This window comes from Myodes glareolus, chromosome 10 (genome assembly GCF_982192425.1).
Source record: "Myodes glareolus chromosome 10, mMyoGla1.1, whole genome shotgun sequence".
Lineage (NCBI taxonomy): Eukaryota > Metazoa > Chordata > Mammalia > Rodentia > Cricetidae > Myodes > Myodes glareolus.
This window is the reverse complement of record NC_142035.1, coordinates 85,670,551-85,691,424: the sequence shown is the minus strand read 5'-3', so window position 1 is coordinate 85,691,424 and position 20,874 is coordinate 85,670,551. Positions and strand designations below refer to the sequence as shown.

Genomic DNA, 20,874 nt, shown 5'->3' with positions numbered 1-20,874 from the left:
CCTTGAAGACATACCTGATATGACTACGGAAAAACAAAACAAAACAAAAAACCCCTAAAAAAACCCAAGAACTTTGAATCTAATTTCCTTTGTTTAGCTTTTTTCTTGACCATTATCCATAACAACTTCTTCTCAGTTTTACTTCAGGCAGTCTTTATTTATTAAAATATATCTGAAATGCCGCTACATTTGTCTATCAACTCCAAGGCCCCAGGACTCAGCACTTACTTGGCATACAGGGCCCATCTGCATAGCTATACCTCCTTTGCAAACCATTGTGGGGCTCCCACCTCCTTATAGATGGACATGGAAACGCCAGAACACAGACACTCAGAGCTCAGAGGCTCTGTCTACATCAAGCACCACTGAAGGGTGCCTTGCCACTGGTGATCCTCTCCGGCTCCGCCTTTGGCTCTGTTTGTATGCTTCCAGTGACAGTGAATTCACTCCTTCTAAAACAAGTCAGCCTCTGGAATTCTGCCTTCGGGTCCTGCTTCTGGTGGAACACTGGGAGCTGTCTCCAAGTCTCAGGGGATGCTCAGGGATGCCACTCAGTTCCAGTGACACAGAGCCCTGCATGACAAAGGGACAGATGGTGTGACAATGAACTCTTCATCCCATCTCTGTCTGGAGAGCAGACCATGATGAAGGCCCTGGTCAGGGACAGAAGGCTTGGCTGTGCATTTCACTCCGCACACCTCGAGACAAACCCGATTCACAGCCACAGACATGACTGGCTGTGTGATTCATTCATTACTGGCCATCACTAGCCAGGTGTTCAGCATGATCGGGTAGCACTGTGGGAAGGGAGTTTAGTTGCCTTGGTAATCAGGAGGCTAACAGCCACTGAGAGCAGGCTTTCGACGTACCAGGCACTGTTCTGTTTACTTCCTTACAAAGGGCACAGCCCCTCCTGTGCAGTCCCAGCTGTTGGGAGGGCCATGGAGCCTGCCTGGGACTTCAGCACCTCATACGTTGTCAGACTTGGTAAGCAGGGGCTGTGACAGTGACTGGAAATCCCAGCAACAGCCACAGAGAACTTCCTGCTTAAGCCACGCCCATTTTGTTGATAAGGAGACTTGAAGAGGTTAGGTAACTTTGCTTGCCCAGGGACATGCTAAAGGACAGAGCCAGGGTTTGAACCCAGGTATTCTGGTTCTGAAGCCTGGAGTTGAAAAGCGAAGCAAACCTCAGCAGCCAGAGGCATACCTACTTGGAGTTTGGGGGCAGCCTCTCTCCTCTCTGCCCCACTTCTTTACCTCGCTTCTCTCCATCACCACCCTCCCTCTAGGCCTGCTGGGGTTACTTACCTCCAGTCCAGAGGACAAGATCCCCTGGTTTCTCTCAGCGGGAGGGAGGCCCTGGGTGATCAACAGCTATAAAGAGCCAGGCAGGGGACAGGGTGTTGTAGGAGACTGTCTTTTAGGCTAACAGGCTCCTGAAGATCTCCCAGGACCCCAGGAAACGCTCTGGGCATGGACTGAGATAAAAGGCTGTTTGGTTCCCCCAACAGATATACTGCAGCCTCTGGCAAGACCCTGCCAGCCCTGACACATGCAGCAGACAGCACAGGAACTGAGGTCGAAGGTCTTCGTGGGGTGAGAGTCCTTGTCATTTGGCAGTCACTTCAAGCTGAGGAGACAACCTGGGCTGACAGAGCACCGGTTCTCCATCATCTACAGGTCTAGGCTAAGCATTAAGATTCACGGATTTGTGAACTGGGGCTAGTCCTATATACCTCTTAGGCTGTTGAGAACGCAAAAATTTCATTCTTGAAAGTGTTTTAGCAAACAGTGACCATTATTATCCAACCGTGCTGGTTCACACTACGGGAGAGGGGGTGCTGCCAATCAAAGCCGGCCCCTGCCTTCCTAGACACCGGCCTAGGCTTGAGAATGAGTATTTCATCGACTCATAGAGGGATGTTTGCAGTCCCGGGAAAGGGGCGCTGTTTTCAGAACTTCCGAGAAAGTCCTGGGTGGCGTAGCGTCAGGGTGTCCCCGACCGGGGATCCCCTGGCTAAGCAGGGTTGCGCCCCCAGCAGGCGGCTTCCGACAAGGCCTCGGATGCAGCCCTGGGTCCCCCCACCCCTCTGTGCCCGCCCTGGCCACCTCGGGGGCGAGGCAGCCAGGAGCGTGGGAGGGGACGGCGTGCCATTGGCTTGTGCGCGGCACTAGAGGAGGGACCAGTGCGGGCCGCCAGACTCTGGCGAGCCCAGCAGCGCAGGAGTCCTGCCTGCCCTGCCCTGCCCTGCCCTGCTCGCCCAGCGCGGCGCCGCGATGTGAGACTCCCCCGGCCGAAGCGTCAGCGGGGCACGCCAGCTCCGCGAGCGCAGCACCCCGCGTGCTAGGAACGTAAGTCTGCTGCTCGCAGCTGATGAGCCTCGCACTTCCCCGCCGCTGCCACCGCGCCGGCCGCTGCCTTCGCAGCGGAGCCCGGGGACGCTGGGGGCCTTAGGGAACTCTGGGGGGCAGCGAGCACCCTGCGCACGCCAGCGAACGCCGGGACAGCACGTCACCGGCGGGTCTGCCGGAGCCCGGGACCCCCGCTGAGCTCCTCGAGGCACCGTCCTCTGTCCTTTTTGTTTCTCTCTTTGCACTGACTCGGTTTCCCTTTCTCCTCCAGCTCTCTTCTTTGCCACCTCCATCCCCTGGGGGTGTTTAATTTCGCTCTCGGCCTCCTTCCGGACTATAGCTTTTTGCTTTGGAGCCTGAAGGAACGGAGCGTGAAGCAGTTTCTACTGTCGCCGGGTCTGTGTCTTCCGTGCTTAGTTCTCGGTCCCCTCCCCCTTTCTCGCCACCGCACCCCCTCCCGCCTTTGTTTCCTGGCCCGAGGATTGCGCGGTGCAAACTTGCGAGTTCCCGGGTCTTTGTCCCTACTGGTACGCGGGCAAAAGAGGTGGCAGGGTACCCGCTACCCACTGGTCTGGCCGGACCTTCAGTGTGGGTGCGGGGGCTGGAGGAGTCACGGACTCCCGCCTCACAAAGTAGAGGAGTCTTTGCAGCGCGGCGATGAGGGATAGATCTGAGGGGGAAGGCGCAAGGCCAGTGGTACTCCCGAGCCCCTGCTGGAGAGGAGCGGACGAAAGCGTGACTGGGCCAGGTCCTAGTCCAGGGGAGTCAGGAGATCGCAGGTGGATCAGGACGATCCTCTCTTTTTTAAGCCGCGCGGTCAGCTGCGAGGGAGCCGCGCGGGGCCATTGGCTGGCGCAGGATGTATTGGGGGTCTCACGTAGAGCGCAAAAATGCTCAGCGCGCCATCCCTCGGGGCCGGGCGTTCACTTAGGGTCCCCTATCGCCTCCTTCTTGCAGCCTGGGTGAAGCTGGCTTCTCCCGCCTATGGGGTGAAGGAGCAGGGAGAGGTCCAGGAACTGCCACCACCTTGCCCCAAAGCCTGAAGTACACGGTCAAGGCCTCCTCGAAGTCCCCCGCCGCGACCGCACTTCCTGTTTCGTTTTTTTTAAGACAAACTTTTCTGGATGGGGCCTGGCGGGAGTGGATAAGTCCCGGGATTGTGGGGATGCCCGTCTAGCTGTGCCTTTCCTCGTTAGAACGCCACCTCTGGAGGCTTCTTGAGAGGGGCCACCAACTGCAGCCGGCCGCGGAACTATGGTGGGTTCGTGGAAGAATCCGGAGAGACACCATCTGCCTCTTAGTGGCAGCCCGAGGCTCAGTCTGAGGCAAACAGGTCGTTGTCGCCTTTGTCCAGACGTTGCCCCCTCCCCCCCCCCCCCCCCCCCGTAAAGTAACCTCTGGTCACAGTGTCCTATGACACTGACTTCCCTTTGCAGGACATTAGTCTGGCTGCCTCCACTTGAAGTCCCCCGCTTTTCGCTTTTATCTTTCCTGCCCCCGACCTCGCAGCTCCTACCATTCCAGCTCCCAGGCTGGACTTGTGATAGCCCCCTCTGCTGGAGAAAGGCCTGAGGCTCCTGGCTAGGGACAGGGTCTTCAATCATTGTTCTTAGGTTTTCTGTATGTCCATTTACTGCCTAAAGTATCTGCGAGTACTACACAAAAAAGTAACGACACACATGGCCGGCACAGGTCCCACAGGTCCCCGCACACCTGTGGAAGCTGTGATGACGCTTCCCTTTGGTGGTCCTGTGGTTTAAGCAAGGAGAAGAAAATAAATAATAAATAAGAGATTCAGTCATGGGGGATGCCTTGGAGTTGTCCCAGCACCCAGAGGGCTGAGGCAGGAAGAGCTTGAGTTCCAGATCAAACTGGACTATGTAGGAAGACCCTTGTCTCAGAACGAGGGAGAAAGCAAATTCTGTAATGTGGGGTGGAGGTCAGGGGAATGTGTAGAGTGTTGGACTGTTGAGGACATTTTAAGGAGTGGCCAGCGCTGCTGTTCCAGTCAACCTTGCAGAATAACTGGTGCAGAGAGCCCGAGGCAGCAGCATGCTGCTCCTGTGGGGTGGGGCAGGGGAGAGCACTGGTGAGGAAGGATGGGGACCCTCCCCCATCTCATAGGGGCGGGGATTGATGCTCAGAGAGGATCTGCAAGCTACCCCCGCCCCAGGAGGGGCATCCACAGGTTGGCCATGGTGTTCTGAGTCTAGGTGGGAAAGCCTCACCCCCAGATCCCCAGCACAGCCACAGCAGCCAGGGACAGGGAGATGCCACCAACGCCCTGTCTCCCCAATACCCTCATGATTCTCCCCACTTGCCCCTGTCAGTGTGCTGGTCCTTACCCAGAGTCACCCCTATTCTTTCTTACCCCAGTTCTTCCTGATACTAACCTCTTTGGAACACTCATGTGTGTGGGCATGGAATTCTGGAAGGATTCTGCTTTACTAAAGAAACTATTTTAGTAAAAGGGGAAAAAGAGGCCAAGAAGTTGAATCTTCAGGTCTAAACAGCGGCATTGTTGAGAACTGGCTACAAAATGTAAGCTATTCTGGGTGTTTGTTGGCAACTTCTAATGGGAGAAAGTGTCATTATTATGCCCATTTAACAGATGAGGAAATTGAGGCCCAGAGAGGCCTCTCCCAAGGCCACACAAGTTCTTGGGAGCATGGGGTCAGTGGTGCGGGCAGAGCCGGGATGCAGACCTTTTGAGGAGTCACTTGCCTTGCTAACCACTCTGCCAGAACCTGAGTATGGGGAGTCAAGTCTCGGCCTTGAACTGGGGTCCCTTGGAAGCAGGGCTCTAGGCCATTTGGTCTGAGGATACTGGCTTGGTATGAAGCATGCCTTTAAGGAAGCCCCCAGTTGCCCCTTCTGTGTTGTTGAGCAGCAGGGAGGGGTCTGGGGAAGGGCCCACTCACAGCAGAGCCCCAGCTCTGTGGGAACTAGAGGCAGGGCTGTCGTGGTGGATGATGGGGTCAGTTGCCCTTGAGGGCACTGACTGGTCACCAGACTCTGGGAAGGCTGGCCTGCTCTGGGTTGAAAAGGGCAGTAATTCTCCATGCTGTGTCTTGTCTTTTGCAAGTGACAGCAGGACAGGAAAGGCCCTGTCAATGACTCCTGAGCGGTGAGAGGCTGTGTGCATAGGGCTGCTGTCTCAGATGGCTGGGTGAAATCCCTCCCCAGGCCCTCCCCGCAACCCCCCCCCACTCCCTGCCCCAGGGATGTGGCTCCCAGGGCTGATCCTCACCCACCTTCTCCAGCTCAGCAAGGTATTTCCCTCTGCCCCTCTGGAAGTCAGCCACCTTCCACAGACCGACCAGTGAGAAGATAAAATCTACACACTGTAGTAGGGGAGGAGGAAGGGCTGCCGAGGCTGGGCAGGGCCAAGCTGAAACACAAATGAATGTGCTTACATGGTTGCCTAGTCAGACTGGGGACGGCCCTCAGCACCACATTTTCCAACTTCTACACAGAAACCAGTTGTGAAGGCAAGCCCTGGGCCATCATGCCAGTGACCCCAGCTGTGCCTTGAAAGCACAGTGACCCAGGGCACCCTGACCTCTTAGTGGCAGGGCAAACCCCGAGGCTCCAGATCCAAGGGTCAGGTTCCTGAAGGCTTAGAGAACCTGGCAAGGACTCCGTAGTTTGCCGCTGGGATGGGTCTGTCATGGCTGCCATGCTAAAGGATTTCACATTATGGTCTTTGTCTGCTGGCTCCCTTCTTTGTTATCCTGCCTTTCTCCCCTCTCACAGCAGCTTAGTGAGCTGGGAAGAGGTGACAGGACAGCCACCATCATTGCTCTGTTCACCTAGGCAGCATGCTAGAATAATGTTGTTCTCTGGGGCCCGAGGCGCCGCCAGGCTGCCAGCAGGTGCTGTGTACAGCAGCATCCCTCCGTCCTCCCTTTGCTTGGGCCTGGAGGATGGCCAAGGAGACCGTGCCACAGGGAACATCATATGTGTCAGTACTGCTACCCGTGCCCCACCCGTGCTCTGCGGCCCTTGGCTTTGTAGGTGGGGCATGGCACCCATGTGCAGGGAACACGGCTCTTCCACGGCAGCAGGCCTGCCTGAGTCCGGGTCGGGTGGGAATGTGGTGCGTTCACCTTCTGCTCCCTGTGACACCTGAGATGTGGGTCACTTTGCCACAGGGTCCCAGTAGCTGGTTCCTAGAAGGTGGCTAGACTTCCATCTTGTCCCTGGGGTGCCCTAGAAGAGGCTCCGGGCTCGGAGTCTCGGAGTCTTCTCTGTCTACCCTCTGACCAGGCCCTCCAAACTCTGAACTCTGCCTCTGGCTGTCCTCACTGCGAGCAGTGCTGATCAGGCCCACTTCCAGCTATTCTGCAGCAGCGATAACGGAACAATAGGGTCTGATCTGCGGCGCTAGTTCCCAGAGCCCTGCCCATATCACAGGCCTTGAACCCGAGAGAGGCCAGTCCTAGGGAGGGGGGCTCTTTAAGCATTGGGGACACACTACGACATCCAGGGGAGAGTGTTCTGGAAGACAGCTTGAAGCTCAGTTATGTTTGGCTGTGTGTGTGTGTTCCAGGAACACTCCATTACCAGGCACTCACGCAGACACACACAGACATTCAGTCCTCAACCTCCCCTCCCTAGACCCCCTCAGGAGATCCAGTGAGAGCTCACTCAGCTCACAGCGAACTGCCACACCTTCGAGCCAGGGACTCTTGAATAAATAACTTGCTTGGGCCTTAGTGTTCTCATCTGAAAAATGGAATGGAACTGGCTGTTGTCACAGGCAATAATGTGGGCTTGAGGGGGGTCCTAGGTTGGATGTGTGGTGGCTGGCTGCTGTCCCCAGCTCAGGCTGGACGTGTAGGCCGATCTCTTCTCACTGGGAGGAGGGCAGATGCAGCTGCACCTCTGCCCACACTGGGAAGGAAGTGGCTCCCTGGCTGACGGACTGTGACTGACTCAGGGGAAGTCTCCTGAGCAGCTGTGTGTTCTGGGTCCCTTCCTCCCTTCCCCCTCCCAGGGCAGCAGGTTTCCTAAGCCAGCCCTCCTGGGCACAGCCTCCCTGTTGGGACAGCTCTGCAGTCCATTGGTTTCTATGGTAACCAGGCTTTCTGGGAAGGATGGGGAAGTCCTCCAGGATGAGCATGGGAGGTGTGAGCCCCTGCCTCATCAGGTCTGCTGCCCAGAGCTGACTCTAGTAGCTAGGAATTCATTAATAACACAGTGTTTTGCTATCCTCTGTGGTGCACGGTTCAGGGGCCCAGCTCCAAGGCTGCCCTCTTTATGATACATCACAGGCCTACTGAGTAGACTCAGCTTAGTTTCTTAGATGAGGACTTAGAAGCTCAGAGAGGCTAAGTAATTTTCCTGAGGTCACAGTACAGTGAAGAGAAAGAGCTGAAGTTTGAATCCAAGCTTTCCTAATCATTAAGAGTATGTTCCTTTAATCCCAGCACCGGTGTGTCTTGAGTTCAAGTCCAGCCTAGTCTACACAGTTTTAATTCTAGGACAGCCAAGGTTATTCAGGAAAACCTTTACTCAAAAAGAAAGGAAGGAAGGAAGGAAGGAAGGAAGGAAGGATAAAGAAAAAGAAAAAAGGGACATTCCTCATCCTCTGGGCTTGTACCCCCAAGAATCTTCCTTTTCCTGTCTTGAGACACCCACTTCCCTGGTCAGGAAGGCACTATCATCCAAACCATTATACCAGAGCTCCCAATGAAACCATTAGTCTCAAGTGCATGCCTCTTAGAGAGTGACCCCTCATCCTCCATGCCCCTCTTCTGCCATGGATCCCAGGCTTGCATGTAGCTTAGATGTACGGAAGAATCGAGAGCCTGCCCCATCAGCTCTCAGAGTTAGGGAGGCCTGGGGAAAGAGAAGCAATGGTCCGTGAGTTGTAAATGGCCAGAAATGAACACAGAGACGAGCACCGAGGAGGAGGGCAGGGTAGAACTTCCTGCCAAGCAGGGAGGATCTTCCCACTTGGACAAGGGCTCAGAGTGACTGATGGAGAGTTGCTGTCTTGGTGGGGATGGCTGCCAAGGAGTTTGACAGGGGCAGCACACAGGGCATGGCCTCATTGATACCTCTTTTCCTTCACACATCTGAGCCTGAGGGTGGAGAATTAGGCGCCCCTCCCGCTTCCACGGTCACAGTGGGGATGTGGAGGCCCTCGGAGCAGCATGCAGGAAGTCGGGCTGGTCTGAGTGCCAGCTGCCTTTTCCACTCTGCTCGGCTGGGTCTGGACAGAGGGCAGCAGGAAGGCAGACAGGGCAGGGCCGTGGGTGGCTGGAGGGTACACGGCTGTATTCACTGGCTCTTCTGCATCCCTGTTCCCAGTTTACTGAGGGAAACTGAGGCCCTGAGGCTCGTAAGTAGGTAGAGCCAAGATTCAAGGCCAGGTTCATTGGCTCAAAGCCAAGGTGTGGCCAGGATTCCCAGGAATGGAGTGGGGGAGGTGTCCTCACTTACATTCAATGATATCAGGCCTGGAACCCTTGGCAAGTGACTTTGGTAAGGAAGAGTGGGGAGGGAGGCCAGAAGACCACTCTTTGTGTGTGTGTGTGTGTGTGTGTGTGTGTGTGTGTGTGTGTGTGTGTGTGTGAGTGAGGCATTGGACAGAGGGAAACAGTGCTGAGAAGCTTCCAGCCCAACAAGGAGGGACACGCTGGAGCTGGTCTTGCACAGGGCACTGAGGTCTTGGTCCCATGTGGTCGGGAAGGTGCTAATGAGGACAGTCTCCTTGTCCTCTCAGTCCAGAGTCACCACCCAGAGTGTAGGGCATGTGCTGGGGAGGGTAGTGATCTAGTAACTCAACTTCAGTGGACAGTCTAGGACAAGACACTGACCGCAGACTTGCTATGTTTCTTATAGCATTGTGTGAGTTAGCTCCTTCTTCCCCCACGTGAATGGGGAGACTGAGGCACAGATGCTAAGCAGATGGGTTAAGCTACTTAAGCCATTGAACATTCTAGAAGTGAGTCTATGCAGCAAGTGTGCAGCCCTCCGGCTGTGGAGGCAGTGGTCACTTTCTGAGTTTGGCTCTGCCCAGGGTCTTGCTTCTCCTTAGACCAGCTTGAGGTGGGGTTGGGAGTGAGGGTGAGTGGCTGTCCCCATATCCCAGATGAGAACAGGGGGACTAGGTTGCCCCAACTGCTGGTGACAAGACGCCCCATTCTCTACCAGCTGAGCTCGGTTGCCCCATGCCCACGCTGTCACAGGGCCTCACTGAACGGGCTCTCTTCCGTGCAGCTGCTTGCTGCATACTCTGGCCCAATTTCTCTTATTGTCTCAAGGCCTCTAGGAAGCTGGAGCTAAAGTCCTATTTCACAAACGAGGAAACTGAGGCTCAGATTAATGAGGTGGGTGACTCAGCCAAGGTCACGAGACTAGTGGGGACACAGCAGGACTGAGTCGAGCAGCCTCATACCTGGCTGGACTCCAGGGGCCTCAGAGAATGGGGCTAAGATAGAAACAGCCCACAGCAAGTGTTGGCAGGAATGGATGTGCTTTGTAGAAGGCTCGGGTGGTGTCCTGACTTCTCACTTTGTCCATACCCTTCAGCAGGCCCACTCTGGCCCGTTTACCTCAGAGGCACGGGAATGTGTGATCCCTCCAGATACACGCAAAGGAAGTCGGGAAACAACCGGATGCCCCTCATGTGGTACAAGCATCCCACAGGGTACTGATGTGCGCAAAGAAGGAGTGGGCATTTGGGGCACTGGGCCTAGGCGAGTCGGAAAAGACATCCTGTTGGTGGGTAGAAGCTGGGCAGGCAGGCGCTCATATGCTTTATGAGCTGTTTATGCAGCATTTGAGAAAGTTCAGGATGAAACTGGAGTCACAGACATCCGACTGCTGGAAGTGGAGATCAGGGCATAGCTGGGACCGCACACGTCCACTGCAGTCCGGACATCTGAACCGGTGTCCTGACGGAGTGGCATGAATTATCGGCATGGATTAAAAAGAAGGGTCGGAGGGGACATGGGAAAATGTGGCCAGGGACTGGCATCCCCGTCCTTAGAGGAGGTGTGGTCTGGGCTGGGCTCTGCACCCTTAAATGGAGGGCTAGAGATGCTGGTGTTTGGGGTCAGAAGAAAATGGTGACCTGGGCTGAGTATTTGGGGCCCTGCCTGGGACAGTGTGACTGGGGGGGCACCCCTGCTTCCCTCAGGCCTGCTGAGGGGCACAGGCAGCCTTTGTGGCCCCGCCAGTGTCTCCAGCACCCCCAGCAGGCACAGGAAGGAAAAACACAGCCACAGATTTTGCAAGGGGGCTGGGTGTCAGGGCCCGGGACCCAGTGGTGACCTTTTTTGTCATTTTGAACAAAAGCCACTGAGTCTCTTCTCAGGTGTGCGCTCCACCCTGATGTGCATAGTCCGTGTCTTTCTACTGCTTGTTTGTTAGGATGGCTTATTTCATTTCAAGAGTCTGACAGGTTTGAAAAGGAACTAGGGTGATCTGGGGACATTCCCTGGGGTGTCATGTGCTCCGGGACATGACCCTGGGCAGCAGGTGACTTGGAGGGGAAAGACAACTTCTGAACTGTGTCTTGGAATGAGTTTGCTCGAGGGTGCTGTGAGCGGAAGTGAGATGTGGGGTGCAGAGGGCACTTGGCACCGGCTGGTGCTCAGGTTAGCTGGGATGCTTTTGTCCTCTTGTTTGGCTGGCCTCTGTGCATTTCAGGTGAGCTCTCCTCACCGGGGGAAATCATCCTCATTTGCGCCCATCCTTCAGGGCCTTATGATGCAGAGTTCTGGGCTACACAGGGTCAGCCAGGGCCTCACCTTGTTACTCCTCCCAACTCTGTCTCCTTCTAGACTATAAGGACTGAACACAGGAGAAGAACATTCGTCTCCGACTCCAGTGCCCATTTCAGCACCTGGCTCACTGCCATCTCACAGTACGTGCCCAGGATCGGCCTGTGGTTTCGCTGGCCTGCAAGGCTGGGGACTCTGGAAGATGGTGGGCAGATGCGGGATGGAGTAGAGTCTGTGGATGCTGGTGGGCAGATGCGGGATGGGGTGGAGTCTGTGGATGCTGGTAGCCAGGAGTGGGTGAGCTCTGGGTGGTATGACCACTACCTGAAGCCTCGTTCTCTGGGCTTAATGCCTCCATTCCACATGACAAATAGTCTCCTTCCCTAGGTCCTGGCCAGCGAGGGAGGCTGTCTGGGGGCAGGAGGACCAGCAGGCTGGCTTTCTGGCCATGGGGATTGTCTGCACAGGTCCAGTGGCCCACAACCTAGGCCTTAGGAAGGGCTTGGGCAGTCCTTACCTCTGAAGTGTTTTTTTTTTCTTTTTTTGTCTCTATGATGCATAAATCTTGTCAGTGAGATCCAAACTGGTCCAAATGCCTTTTCTAAAGCCCATATGCTGCTCAAGGGCTGACCATAAGCCCTTGTCTGACCCAATCACCTGGGCTGTGCCATGTCTATAGGGGCCAGGTTGGCAGCATCCTCCTCAACCCATTTTACAGGAGAAGAAACTGAGGCAGCTGCAGCTTCATCTTCTCTCAGGCTCTAGTAGGGCCTGGCCACACCCTTCTCGCCTTGCACTGGGACCCGGGGTCTGGAAGTCCAGCAGGAACGATGGCTGAGGCCAGTGTCTCCCCATGTCCCTCAGCAAAGGACAACATGGCAGCCAAACAGCCTCCTCCGCTCATGAAGAAGCACAGCCAGACGGACCTTGTGAGCCGCCTGAAGACCAGGAAGATCCTGGGCGTGGGCGGGGAGGATGACGATGGCGAAGTGCACCGGTCAAAGGTGGGCCGCGCGCGCGAGGGAGAGGAGGCCAGGCCACAGGCCTGCTGGGGCCTACGGCTCCCCCGTGCTTCTAGGACCCTCTGCAATGGCAGCGGAATGATATGGATAGGGGCAGCAGTTTGTGGGAAGAACCCAGTGCTCCTTAGGGGACAAGCACAGACTTGAGTGGATCCTGCTGACCCTGCAAGGTGTCTCTTTGTTTACTGACCCAACGCAGAGATGAGGAAGCAGAGACACTAAGTAACTTCCGTGAAGTTATGTCAGCGATGGGCAGAACCAGGCCTCTAGCCCATGGCGGGCAGACCCTGAGCTTTCCTTCCGAACCACCTCCTCTCAGCGTCCTCTTTCTGGGTGCCAAGGGAGACAGGAGAGGCCAGAGAGGAGACCTCTGTCAGTCAGAGGCGTGCTGGTTCTGGGTGTACCCAGGGTGGGTGGGTGGATGCTGAAGGCCACCTTCCCTGAAGCCTCTGACTTCTGTGTCCACAGATCAGCCAGGTCTTGGGCAATGAGATCAAGTTTGCTGTTCGGGAGCCTCTGGGGCTCAGGTGAGTAGCAGTTCTTGCTTTGATAGTTTTGTGTCCTGGGTATGTGTAGGGTCTTACGTTATTACTGGGTCTTGCTCTGGATCTCTCCCCAGACCTGGTGTCTGGTCTTGCAGAGTGTCCCTTGGGGTCCAGGTGGAGAGTGTGACTGTAACTTCCCCTCTGCACCCCCTCCCACCAGGGTCTGGCAATTTCTCTCTGCTATGCTGTTCTCTAGTGTGGCCATCATGGTGAGTCCTTGTGTCCCGGCCCTGGCTGCAGACAGGTCTGGTGCTTGTCAGCTGGTGACCCCTGAAACTTAGATGGAGGGAAGAGTGGCTGGTGTGACCCTTGCCCCCCTCCCCGCTTCTGTACCCCATCACTAGGGCTGGCACTCTGGCCCTCCCCAGGGTGCTGTGCCCCAAAGCAACCAGCACCACAGAGAGGGGGCAATCAGGTCCTACCATGGGAACCCTGGCAATGTCCTTGGAGGAAGGCTGTCCCCAGCATTCATCTCAGCCTAGACTGCCCCTGAGCTGACCCTGCGATCCTCTGCTGCCCACAGGCCCTCGCCCTCCCTGACCAGCTCTACGATGCAGTTTTTGATGGGGCTGAAGTCACCAGCAAGACCCCCATCCGTCTGTACGGTGGTGCCCTCCTTAGTGAGTAATTCTGGGCCAACGGTGGGAGAGTAGGGAGGTCCATCTGGCTTCAGGGCAACACCTGAACCCTTGGGGATCCCTATACAGCCTCCCTTCTTTCCCAGCAGGCTACTAGCCTGCGTCCCTTTATCGGTGGCTGTGCTGAGCATGGGCTGCCACCTTGTGGCCGTTTGTGGAATGTACATGGTTAGTTGGAAGTATTGAGGCTACAATTGCTTGCAGTGTGCTTTGAGGAGCAGAGCTGAAGGAAGCTCAGGTCCTGCCTACGAGAGTCTCATAGCCTAGCGGAGGGCAGACTCAGCACAGTGTCTTCTTTATCCCCAGTGCATTTGGGCCTTTGGTTTCTTCCCTAATGTGAGGATGCAACAGTTGACAAGAGTCCGAATTATAGTTGAACTTGAAAAGTTCAACGGACGGGGCCATTGCTCCTTTCCCTAAAACGTTCTGTGGCTTACCACTGTATACAGATCAAAGTCCTGCATTTATGCACGACAGTCAAGGTCCTGTGTGGGGTCTGGGCACACACGTTGTGCCTGCTTCCTGTGTGCTATGTGTTGGGTCTCAACGGCAGGCATGCTGGAAGATGCACACTCCTGTTTCAGAGCGCCCCCGGGCCTTTGCACACACACTTTCTCCAGTCTCGTGACAGCCGGACCTAAACTTACTGCGAGCAAAGCAGTTGTGGAGGTGGAGATGGCCCGCAGGGAGGCTGCCATCAGCCGAGCACACTATGGTCACATCTCTGGTGTTCATCATAGTTGGTCTTCCACTAAAATCAAGGCCTATCCTGCTCTCTCAGAGGAAGTCCTTCCTGACACAAGTTCTCTTCTCTGTCTCCCAGGGCTCCTCTGTTAGGGACACTAAGCTATAGGCCCAGGTAACTGAGTTCCCAGACCTCTCCACACAGCATCACAACAACAGAGCTATCGTGGAGCTGCAGGTCCTGGAGTCATTGTGTAGATGGAGACATTAAGTCCCAGGGAGGAGAGCCTGCTCTGTGTTGCACGGGGCTTTAGAAAGATGTCAACAGCTTCAAGAGCAGAGCAGGGTCTACAGAGACAATGACCAGGAGAGGGGGTGGGTGTTGTGATAAGGAGGTTCAGACCCCCGGGCTGACCCTGTGCTGATCCGACAGGCATCTCCCTGATCATGTGGAACGCACTCTACACAGCCGAGAAGGCCATCATCCGCTGGACTCTGCTCACTGAGGCCTGCTACTTTGGGGTGCAGTCCTTGGGTGAGTAGCATAGGGTGCACTACAGGGGCAGAGCACTGGGGACTCCCTGCAACATATACACCTTATCCTGAATCCACAGCCCACCTGTGGGATCCACAATTCACGTCCCTCCCTTAGGCACAGACACTCAGGACTGTGCATTGCTTAGGCAGCTGCCTCTTGGGGAAAGCAGGCTAGAGGTATCTGTCAGCTGGACGGGGCAGGTGTTGAGCTCCTCGAGGTCAACCAGGCCTCCCAGCCCCAAGGATGAAGGAGGGTGTTCAGCATAGCACCATAGTGGGAGGGACTTGCGCACATGTCTGCTCCTGACCTCTGGCTCCCCTGATTTCCTTCACAGTGGTCACTGCGACACTTGCGGAGACAGGCCTCGTGTCCCTGGGGACCCTGCTGCTCCTGGCCAGCCGCCTCCTCTTTGTCGCTGTCAGCATCTACTACTATTACCAAGTTGGCCGGAAACCCAAGAAAGTGTAGCTGGCTGGGACCTGCCTGGGCCTAGCTGGGCCCTAGGCAGCTGGGCCAGAGTGGCTGGGGAAGTCACTGTCCATGGGCCCCAGGCAGGCCTGCAGGCTGGCAGGGTGCACGCAGCTTCCTTTCCTCCCAGGCACTCCCTGGAGTCAGCTTGGACCTCCTGGGCTTCTAGAAGTTATAAGTCAGGCTGGGGCACCTCAGCCCATACAGGGACAACCGCTTGCCCTGGCCTTCTTGACCTCTAGACTCTAATAGACAGTCTGGAGTGGAGCGCTGGGGTCTGGGCGGAGTCAAGGTTAGTTCCTCTGCCAGGAAGCCCTTCTTTCTTCAGGAGATTGTGCCAGCCCCAACAGCAGGTCTCAGCTTCTCTCCATCCAGAAACCGGAAAACTGCGTGTCCCTATATGGGGTCCACACATCCCAAACACACACACACACACACACACACACACACACACACACAGTTTTCAGAGCCCCCACTGTGGTCAGCTAGCAAGGGGAATGCCTGCCTCCATGGGGCCTAGGTTCCCCCTCCTTGGCCTGCATACCTGACCCTCTCTTTGGCCTGCTGTAGAGTGTTCTGATACACTGGCTGCCTGCACCCCAAAGCACCAGAGCCCCTCCCCAACAGGCCAGGGTTAGCAGTATACCACAGACCCTGACAGGCCTTGGCACCTCAGCTAGCCATAGGCTCCTAGTGTGTGAGGGATTCTGAAGGGAAGCAAAGCGGAGACATTTTCTTGGGATGGCCTCCAAGGCCTGTATGGTTGGCTACACCTGGCTCAGTACCTGCTCAGTACCCCCTCCAGAGGCCTACAGCCCCTCAGATTCTATAGAAATAAGGAAACAGAAGTGGATTTGCCCTTGCTCAGCACCCTGACAGTGGGCCCTTAGAGCTGAAGCCACCACTGGTGACACCAGCCCATGTGGCCCCTCCCCTTGGTCCTAGCTCTCAGCACTTTCCTTCCCTTTGGCAGCAAGCACACTGGGTAAGAGGGGTGGCTTAGGCCTTTCTCTTCCCCTTCTGCAGAGGAGTGGGCCTCTGTGCCTGGGGAGCCTTTCCCTAGGGCACCTGGGCTCACAGCTTCCCTGAGCTCATTTGGCCCTGCAGCCAAGTGCCCCATGACAATGGCCTATGCCCAGCAGAGGGACTCCTGGTTAGTTTTAGTGGAAGACATGCCCAGCCATGGTCCGGCAGAGTGGTGAGAATCTGTGCTTTCACGATGGGACCAACGTGTGCATCCATCTTCTGCCGTTGGCTTTGTGCCAGTCCCTCAGTCTCACTTCTTGACTCAGAGCACAGGCCCAGCCACTGCCACCTCTCAGTACAGCCCCAGCTGCTGTAGAGAGGGTGGCATTGTTGACTGCTCTCAGCACTGGTGGGGTCTATCCTCCTGGATCCTCTGTGAATGCAGATAGAGTCCCAAGGGAGGTAGTCAGAGAAGTGGAAGATGCAGCCGTGTTCAGCCCTTCGGAGAACTCTGCCATTCTTCCCCTCAGTGACAGGAGGTGGAAGGTCCTGCCCTGGGGTGGGGGTGGGGTCAAGGCCAGACCAAGGCTGGTGTACAGACATGCCTGTGGCCTTGGGGAGACACTAGGCTTGGAAGGAAGCTGCGATGGAGATAGGAACCCGACCCTGAATCCAAACCCAGGGTGCCCTGGTTGTCCCAGCTCCTCTTGTGCTTCTGCCTCTGTCATGGTCACTATTTATTCCTCAGTCCTTTTTCTTTTTGTAAGAAACAGTCACAAAAACCAGTGCAGAACGATTTGTGTGGTGTCCTGTTTATATCACAAAATTTCTCTTGATATAGAATATAAAAGGGGGGCTTGGGAGATACAATGATAAATTAACTCTGTTTCCTACTACACGGGACATTTACAGATTCCAAAATAGACTATAACGTGTGTGTGTGTGTGTGTGTGTGTGTGTGTGTGTGAGAGAGAGAGAGAGAGGGGGGGGGGGAGAGAGAGAGGGAGAGAGAGAGGAAGATAGGGAGAAAGGTGCAGTTCTTGGAGGTGCTGGGCTCAGGGCCTGAGTAAGCCAGGGCCTTGGGACAGAGTGCTGAGGAGCGTGGGCCACAGATGCGGTCTTCGCTCCCTGCCTGTAGGATAGGGCTGTCCCTTCAGCAGGTGGCTCTGGGTCAGGCAGGGGCCGTTCTCTACTGGATGAGGGTCACAGGGCATCTCAGGGGAGGCTCTTGGTCCTGGGGTGAGAGGTGAAGGAAGGGCTCCCTTCCCCTACCCTGGAAGTACACAGCAGCTCACCAAGCCCCGGCAGAGTGACCGCAGACAGCCTTGTAGGTGGCTATTAACAACCTCATAGGGTGAAGACTGCCTGCCCCCCGTCCGGTCCTATGAGGGTGCTGGTTGAGGAGTTGGATCCACAGCTGAGTTGGATCTGGGCTGCCTTGGGGCTCTTCAACATCTGTATGGAAAGTTCACCTGGTGAGAGTCTCTGTTCTACCCTGGAACTGCCTGAACTAGATAGCAGACTTCCCAGCCTTTGTCCCTGCCCATTGCTAGAGGCCTGGGTTAGCTCTGGGCAGCAGCCCCTGTGGTTGGGCTGTGTCCTGCTCAGCTGGGCCATGAGCTGATCCGTTTGCCTTCCTAGGCAATTGGAGTCCAGTACATGGTGGGGTCCCCTGACATGGTGACTCAGTCTCTAGGCTTCATTTATGGGGATGCCAAGTAAGCTGGCAGAAAGACAGCTTTGATGCTCCAAGACCCTCAGGAAGGCCAGGGTGGGTGAGGACATGAAGAGGAGAGGAAAGAAAGGAGTGTCCCTTGAACTAGCACAGGGCAGCAGGGGAGCTCCAGTATGGGTGTGACTCCGAGGTGACAGGAAGGCGGAGGGAAGTTGGACCAGGCTCTTCCCTCTGAGAGGAGAGTAAGCCCCATGCTGCTCCACCACTGTGTCCCCCCACCCTGCTGAGCCCACAGCAGACAGAGTCAAACTTGAGATCCTGACAGACAACACTAATGGGTTCAACATGGTCCTGACAGGGTCGGGCAACTTGTAACCCAGTTGGCAACCTAGTCTGTAGTTTGAGGTGTGTGTGTGTGTGTGTGTGTGTGTTGGTTGTGAACCTGTGAGTCTGGGTAGTTTGAGACTAGAGAGAATAACAGAATGTCACACAGACAGCAAAAGGACAGAAAGGATGTCATGGTAGGGGATGACTGAGAGGCTGTGGGGTTCTTGTCTGCAGACAAGAGTTATGACCTTAACCTCTAGGAAGGAGACAGTGAAGGGACACAGACAGAAGCACAGGAAAACTGAACCCCCTTCTGTCTTCTGAGGGGCTGGCGCCACCAGAGGCTGCATTGGGAGGTAGTGAGCTCCTCGGGCGGAGGTTTGCAGGGGGTGAATTCTTGGCAGCGACCTTGAAGAACACATTCAAGCTTCAGCTCCGAGTGGAAAGAGAGAAATGGACAATACTGGGGGTGTCTCCCACCGGGGCCAGAGTGACGGATGACAGTAGGCTTAGATAAAGGAACAAGCAGGGCAGACTGGACACAGTATGGACTTTTCTTAGCTGGAGAACGTGGTGTGGGCAGTTCCTGGCCAGTATACACTGGGATGTTGAGGCAGATCTGATGGGGTCTTGGCTGGAGTGACAGCAACCCAGGGGTGACCTTGTCATGCACATGCTGTGTGACTGTGGGCAGGTCACTGCCCTTTTGTGGCCCTTGGAGAGGCTTTGATCTGAGAGATGAGGAAGCCAGGTCCAGGGCCACACACAGCCACCCTCAGCCAGAAGAAGCAGGCACAGCTTCACCGTCCAGCAGGTGGTGCTGCAGATTCTGTCCTTGTGAAGAGTCTGGCTCTTCCTCCAGGGTCTGTTTCTGTCTTCTGGTTGCTCAGATCCTGGAAATGCTAAGAGAGGGGACCCAGACCGGGGGACAGTCCAGTCTGACAGGGCCCTGGGGGCGCTGAGGCTGATAATCCTTTGGTCTTAGCTGGTCCCAGGCCAGCCCTAAGTCCTTGACTAGCTCATGGCTCTTGCCTTGGAGCCAAGGTGAGGCCTCTTCAGTTCACATCTGTCTTTGTTTTTGTTTTTTAAAAAATTAGCTCTGTGTTCCTGGCCTTCCAGGCTGGCCTTGCCTCCTCCCCTGGGGCCAGAGGACAGGGAGGGGAGGGGGCTGGCTACTGGGCAGTGGCAGGCTGGGTATCTTCAGACCATGGCCTACTGGATGCCCCGGAAGAGGCACATGGCAAAGATCATGAGGAAAAGCTGCAAAGAAAGGAAGAAGGTGATCCAGGGTCAGGCTGGTGCACACTGAGGGGCTACCCAGCATGCTTCCTGAGAGGATTTTTGACACCGCCCAGAACAAGCATGTATTTGCCATCTGTCTAAGAAGTGGGCTTTGGAAAGTAAGTGATCTGGTTAAGCAGCTCACATCTGTATTTCTCGGGTCAGCAGAGACTTTAAGTGAAGCATGACCCTTCTTGGGCCCCGAGTGTGTCCCAAGTGCTTACCATGTAAAGTATGCTTTAAGTTCTGTGTCAGCAGCTTTTCTAACCAGCAGGAAGTGAGGCACAGGGAGGCCACACAACCTGATTCAGGTCACAGAGTTCTAGTGGGGTAGCCCAAGCTGGTGAGCAAAGACACACTGCCCCAAGAGCCCTTGCTTCTAGCCCCTGCACCCTCAGCCACTTCACAGGGACATGATGAGGTCTGCAGAGGTCACAGCACTCTGACCTTGACCTGTGGCCACAGCGAGGCAAAGCTATGTGCACTGGACACATTTTTGAAATGTGCCCGGTCACCCAGCCTCAGGAAGATCTGTGTGCCTGCTGTTGGTTTTAGTTCCCACAGGAGGCCTTGCTCACGTCCAGCATTGCTAGCATATAGCAAGGGCTCGGCATATGCTTGTGGAATTAACGAATGTTGCTTCCATTTCCCCTGTGACTTGCACAGAACCATTATCTCGAGAGACAAGACACAGATGACTCTGAACAGTAGATATCCAGGGTGTCGGGTGGCCAGAGCACTCTTGATGAGGGCCCTGAAGAACAGGAGGCAAGGGCCAAGCGTCAAGCTGCCTGGCTTCATTGTCCCAAAGTGCATCCTAGAACTGGGCAGGGTGTGGTAAGAAGGGAAGGCTGAAGCACCACCTAGTGGTAGCTTAAGGGTCAGCAGCCACTCAGATGTGTGTGGTTGGGGCCTTGGGATGAAGAATACTAAAGCTCCACTGCCAAGTTAAAAAGATACCCCGAACACTTGCAAAGGCGGGGCCTTATCAGGAAGCCCTCAGCCTTCAAGGCAGCTCAGGTGTCCTACAAAGTGCACTTGGGCTGCAGAGCTGGGGTGAGGTGGGGTGTCCTTAGGGCCTGTCTGTCTTTATTCTTCTGGGACAGGCAGGCATGTAACTTCAGGCTACAAGAATTTCTTCAGCAGCAGACATTTGCAGCAGCCAGCAGTCATGGATCTGGGAAGTAGGCTGGCTGTCCAGGCCCCAGGGCTTCTTCCCAGGGGGCCCTACTCACCTCAATAGCCAGCACCCCAATGGCAAAGGCCCCAGCCAGGTAGACATAGGTTTCGAAGGTGTTGAGAATCACCGTGTAACAGCCCTGTGAAGGAAAGACCAGGGATAAAGGAGGTGCATTTTGCAGTTCAGGTTCCAGGGCTCAGTAACTACAGGCTGACATTTTCTTTTCTTTTGTCCTTCCTTCCTTCCTTCCTTCCTTCCTTCCTCCCTTCCTCCCTCCCTCTCTCCCTCCCTTCCTCCCTCTCTTTTTCTTTCCCCTCTGAGACAGGGTTTCTCTGAACAGCCTTGGCTGTTCTGGACAGGTTGGTCTTGAACTCACAGAGATCCACCTGCCTCTGCCCCAAGTGCTGGGATTAGAGGTGTGCGTCACCACCATTACCCAGCCAGGCTGATGTCATTTT

The 20,874-nt window shown here is 55.5% G+C and overlaps 2 protein-coding genes across 10 annotated transcripts in view; one reads left to right on the top strand and one right to left on the bottom strand.

Moving 5' to 3' along the window:
• Nucleotides 1-2,203: 2,203 nt before the first annotated feature.
• Tp53i11 (tumor protein p53 inducible protein 11) lies at nucleotides 2,204-16,749 on the top strand. Of its 4 annotated transcripts, none has more exons than XM_048428431.3 (8): nucleotides 2,204-2,354; nucleotides 11,153-11,235; nucleotides 11,957-12,096; nucleotides 12,583-12,641; nucleotides 12,820-12,868; nucleotides 13,183-13,279; nucleotides 14,415-14,516; nucleotides 14,854-16,749. In XM_048428431.3, exons 3-8 carry the CDS (start codon nucleotides 11,968-11,970, stop codon nucleotides 14,985-14,987), a joined length of 570 nt encoding a protein of 189 aa, XP_048284388.1. In that variant the 5' UTR covers nucleotides 2,204-2,354; nucleotides 11,153-11,235; nucleotides 11,957-11,967; the 3' UTR covers nucleotides 14,988-16,749. The 4 variants fall into 4 exon arrangements, with proteins under 4 accessions (XP_048284388.1, XP_048284386.1, XP_048284389.1 ...); XM_048428429.3 differs by having other exon boundaries at nucleotides 11,811-12,096; XM_048428432.3 differs by lacking the exon at nucleotides 2,204-2,354 and adding an exon at nucleotides 9,882-10,014.
• The window catches only part of Tspan18 (tetraspanin 18), a 137,465-nt gene continuing 133,340 nt past the window's right edge, over nucleotides 16,750-20,874 (bottom strand). For all 6 annotated transcript variants that reach the window (XM_085696642.2, XM_085696643.2, XM_085696638.2 and 3 more), the window contains 2 exons: nucleotides 20,472-20,555; nucleotides 16,750-19,215 (listed from right to left, as the gene is read on the bottom strand). In XM_085696642.2, coding sequence (XP_085552768.1) covers nucleotides 19,168-19,215; nucleotides 20,472-20,555 — 132 coding nt within the window. In that variant the 3' untranslated portion in view covers nucleotides 16,750-19,167. The remainder of the gene's footprint in view (nucleotides 19,216-20,471; nucleotides 20,556-20,874) is intronic.

Coding starts and splice junctions, on each gene's coding strand:
- Tp53i11 (XM_048428429.3), top strand. CDS start 11,923: ATGGCTGAGGCCAGTGTCTCCCCATGTCCCTCAGCAAAGGACAACATG. Junction 12,097..12,582: donor GCGAAGTGCACCGGTCAAAG/GTGGGCCGCGCG, acceptor CTGTGTCCACAG/ATCAGCCAGGTCTTGGGCAA. Junction 12,642..12,819: donor CGGGAGCCTCTGGGGCTCAG/GTGAGTAGCAGT, acceptor CCCTCCCACCAG/GGTCTGGCAATTTCTCTCTG.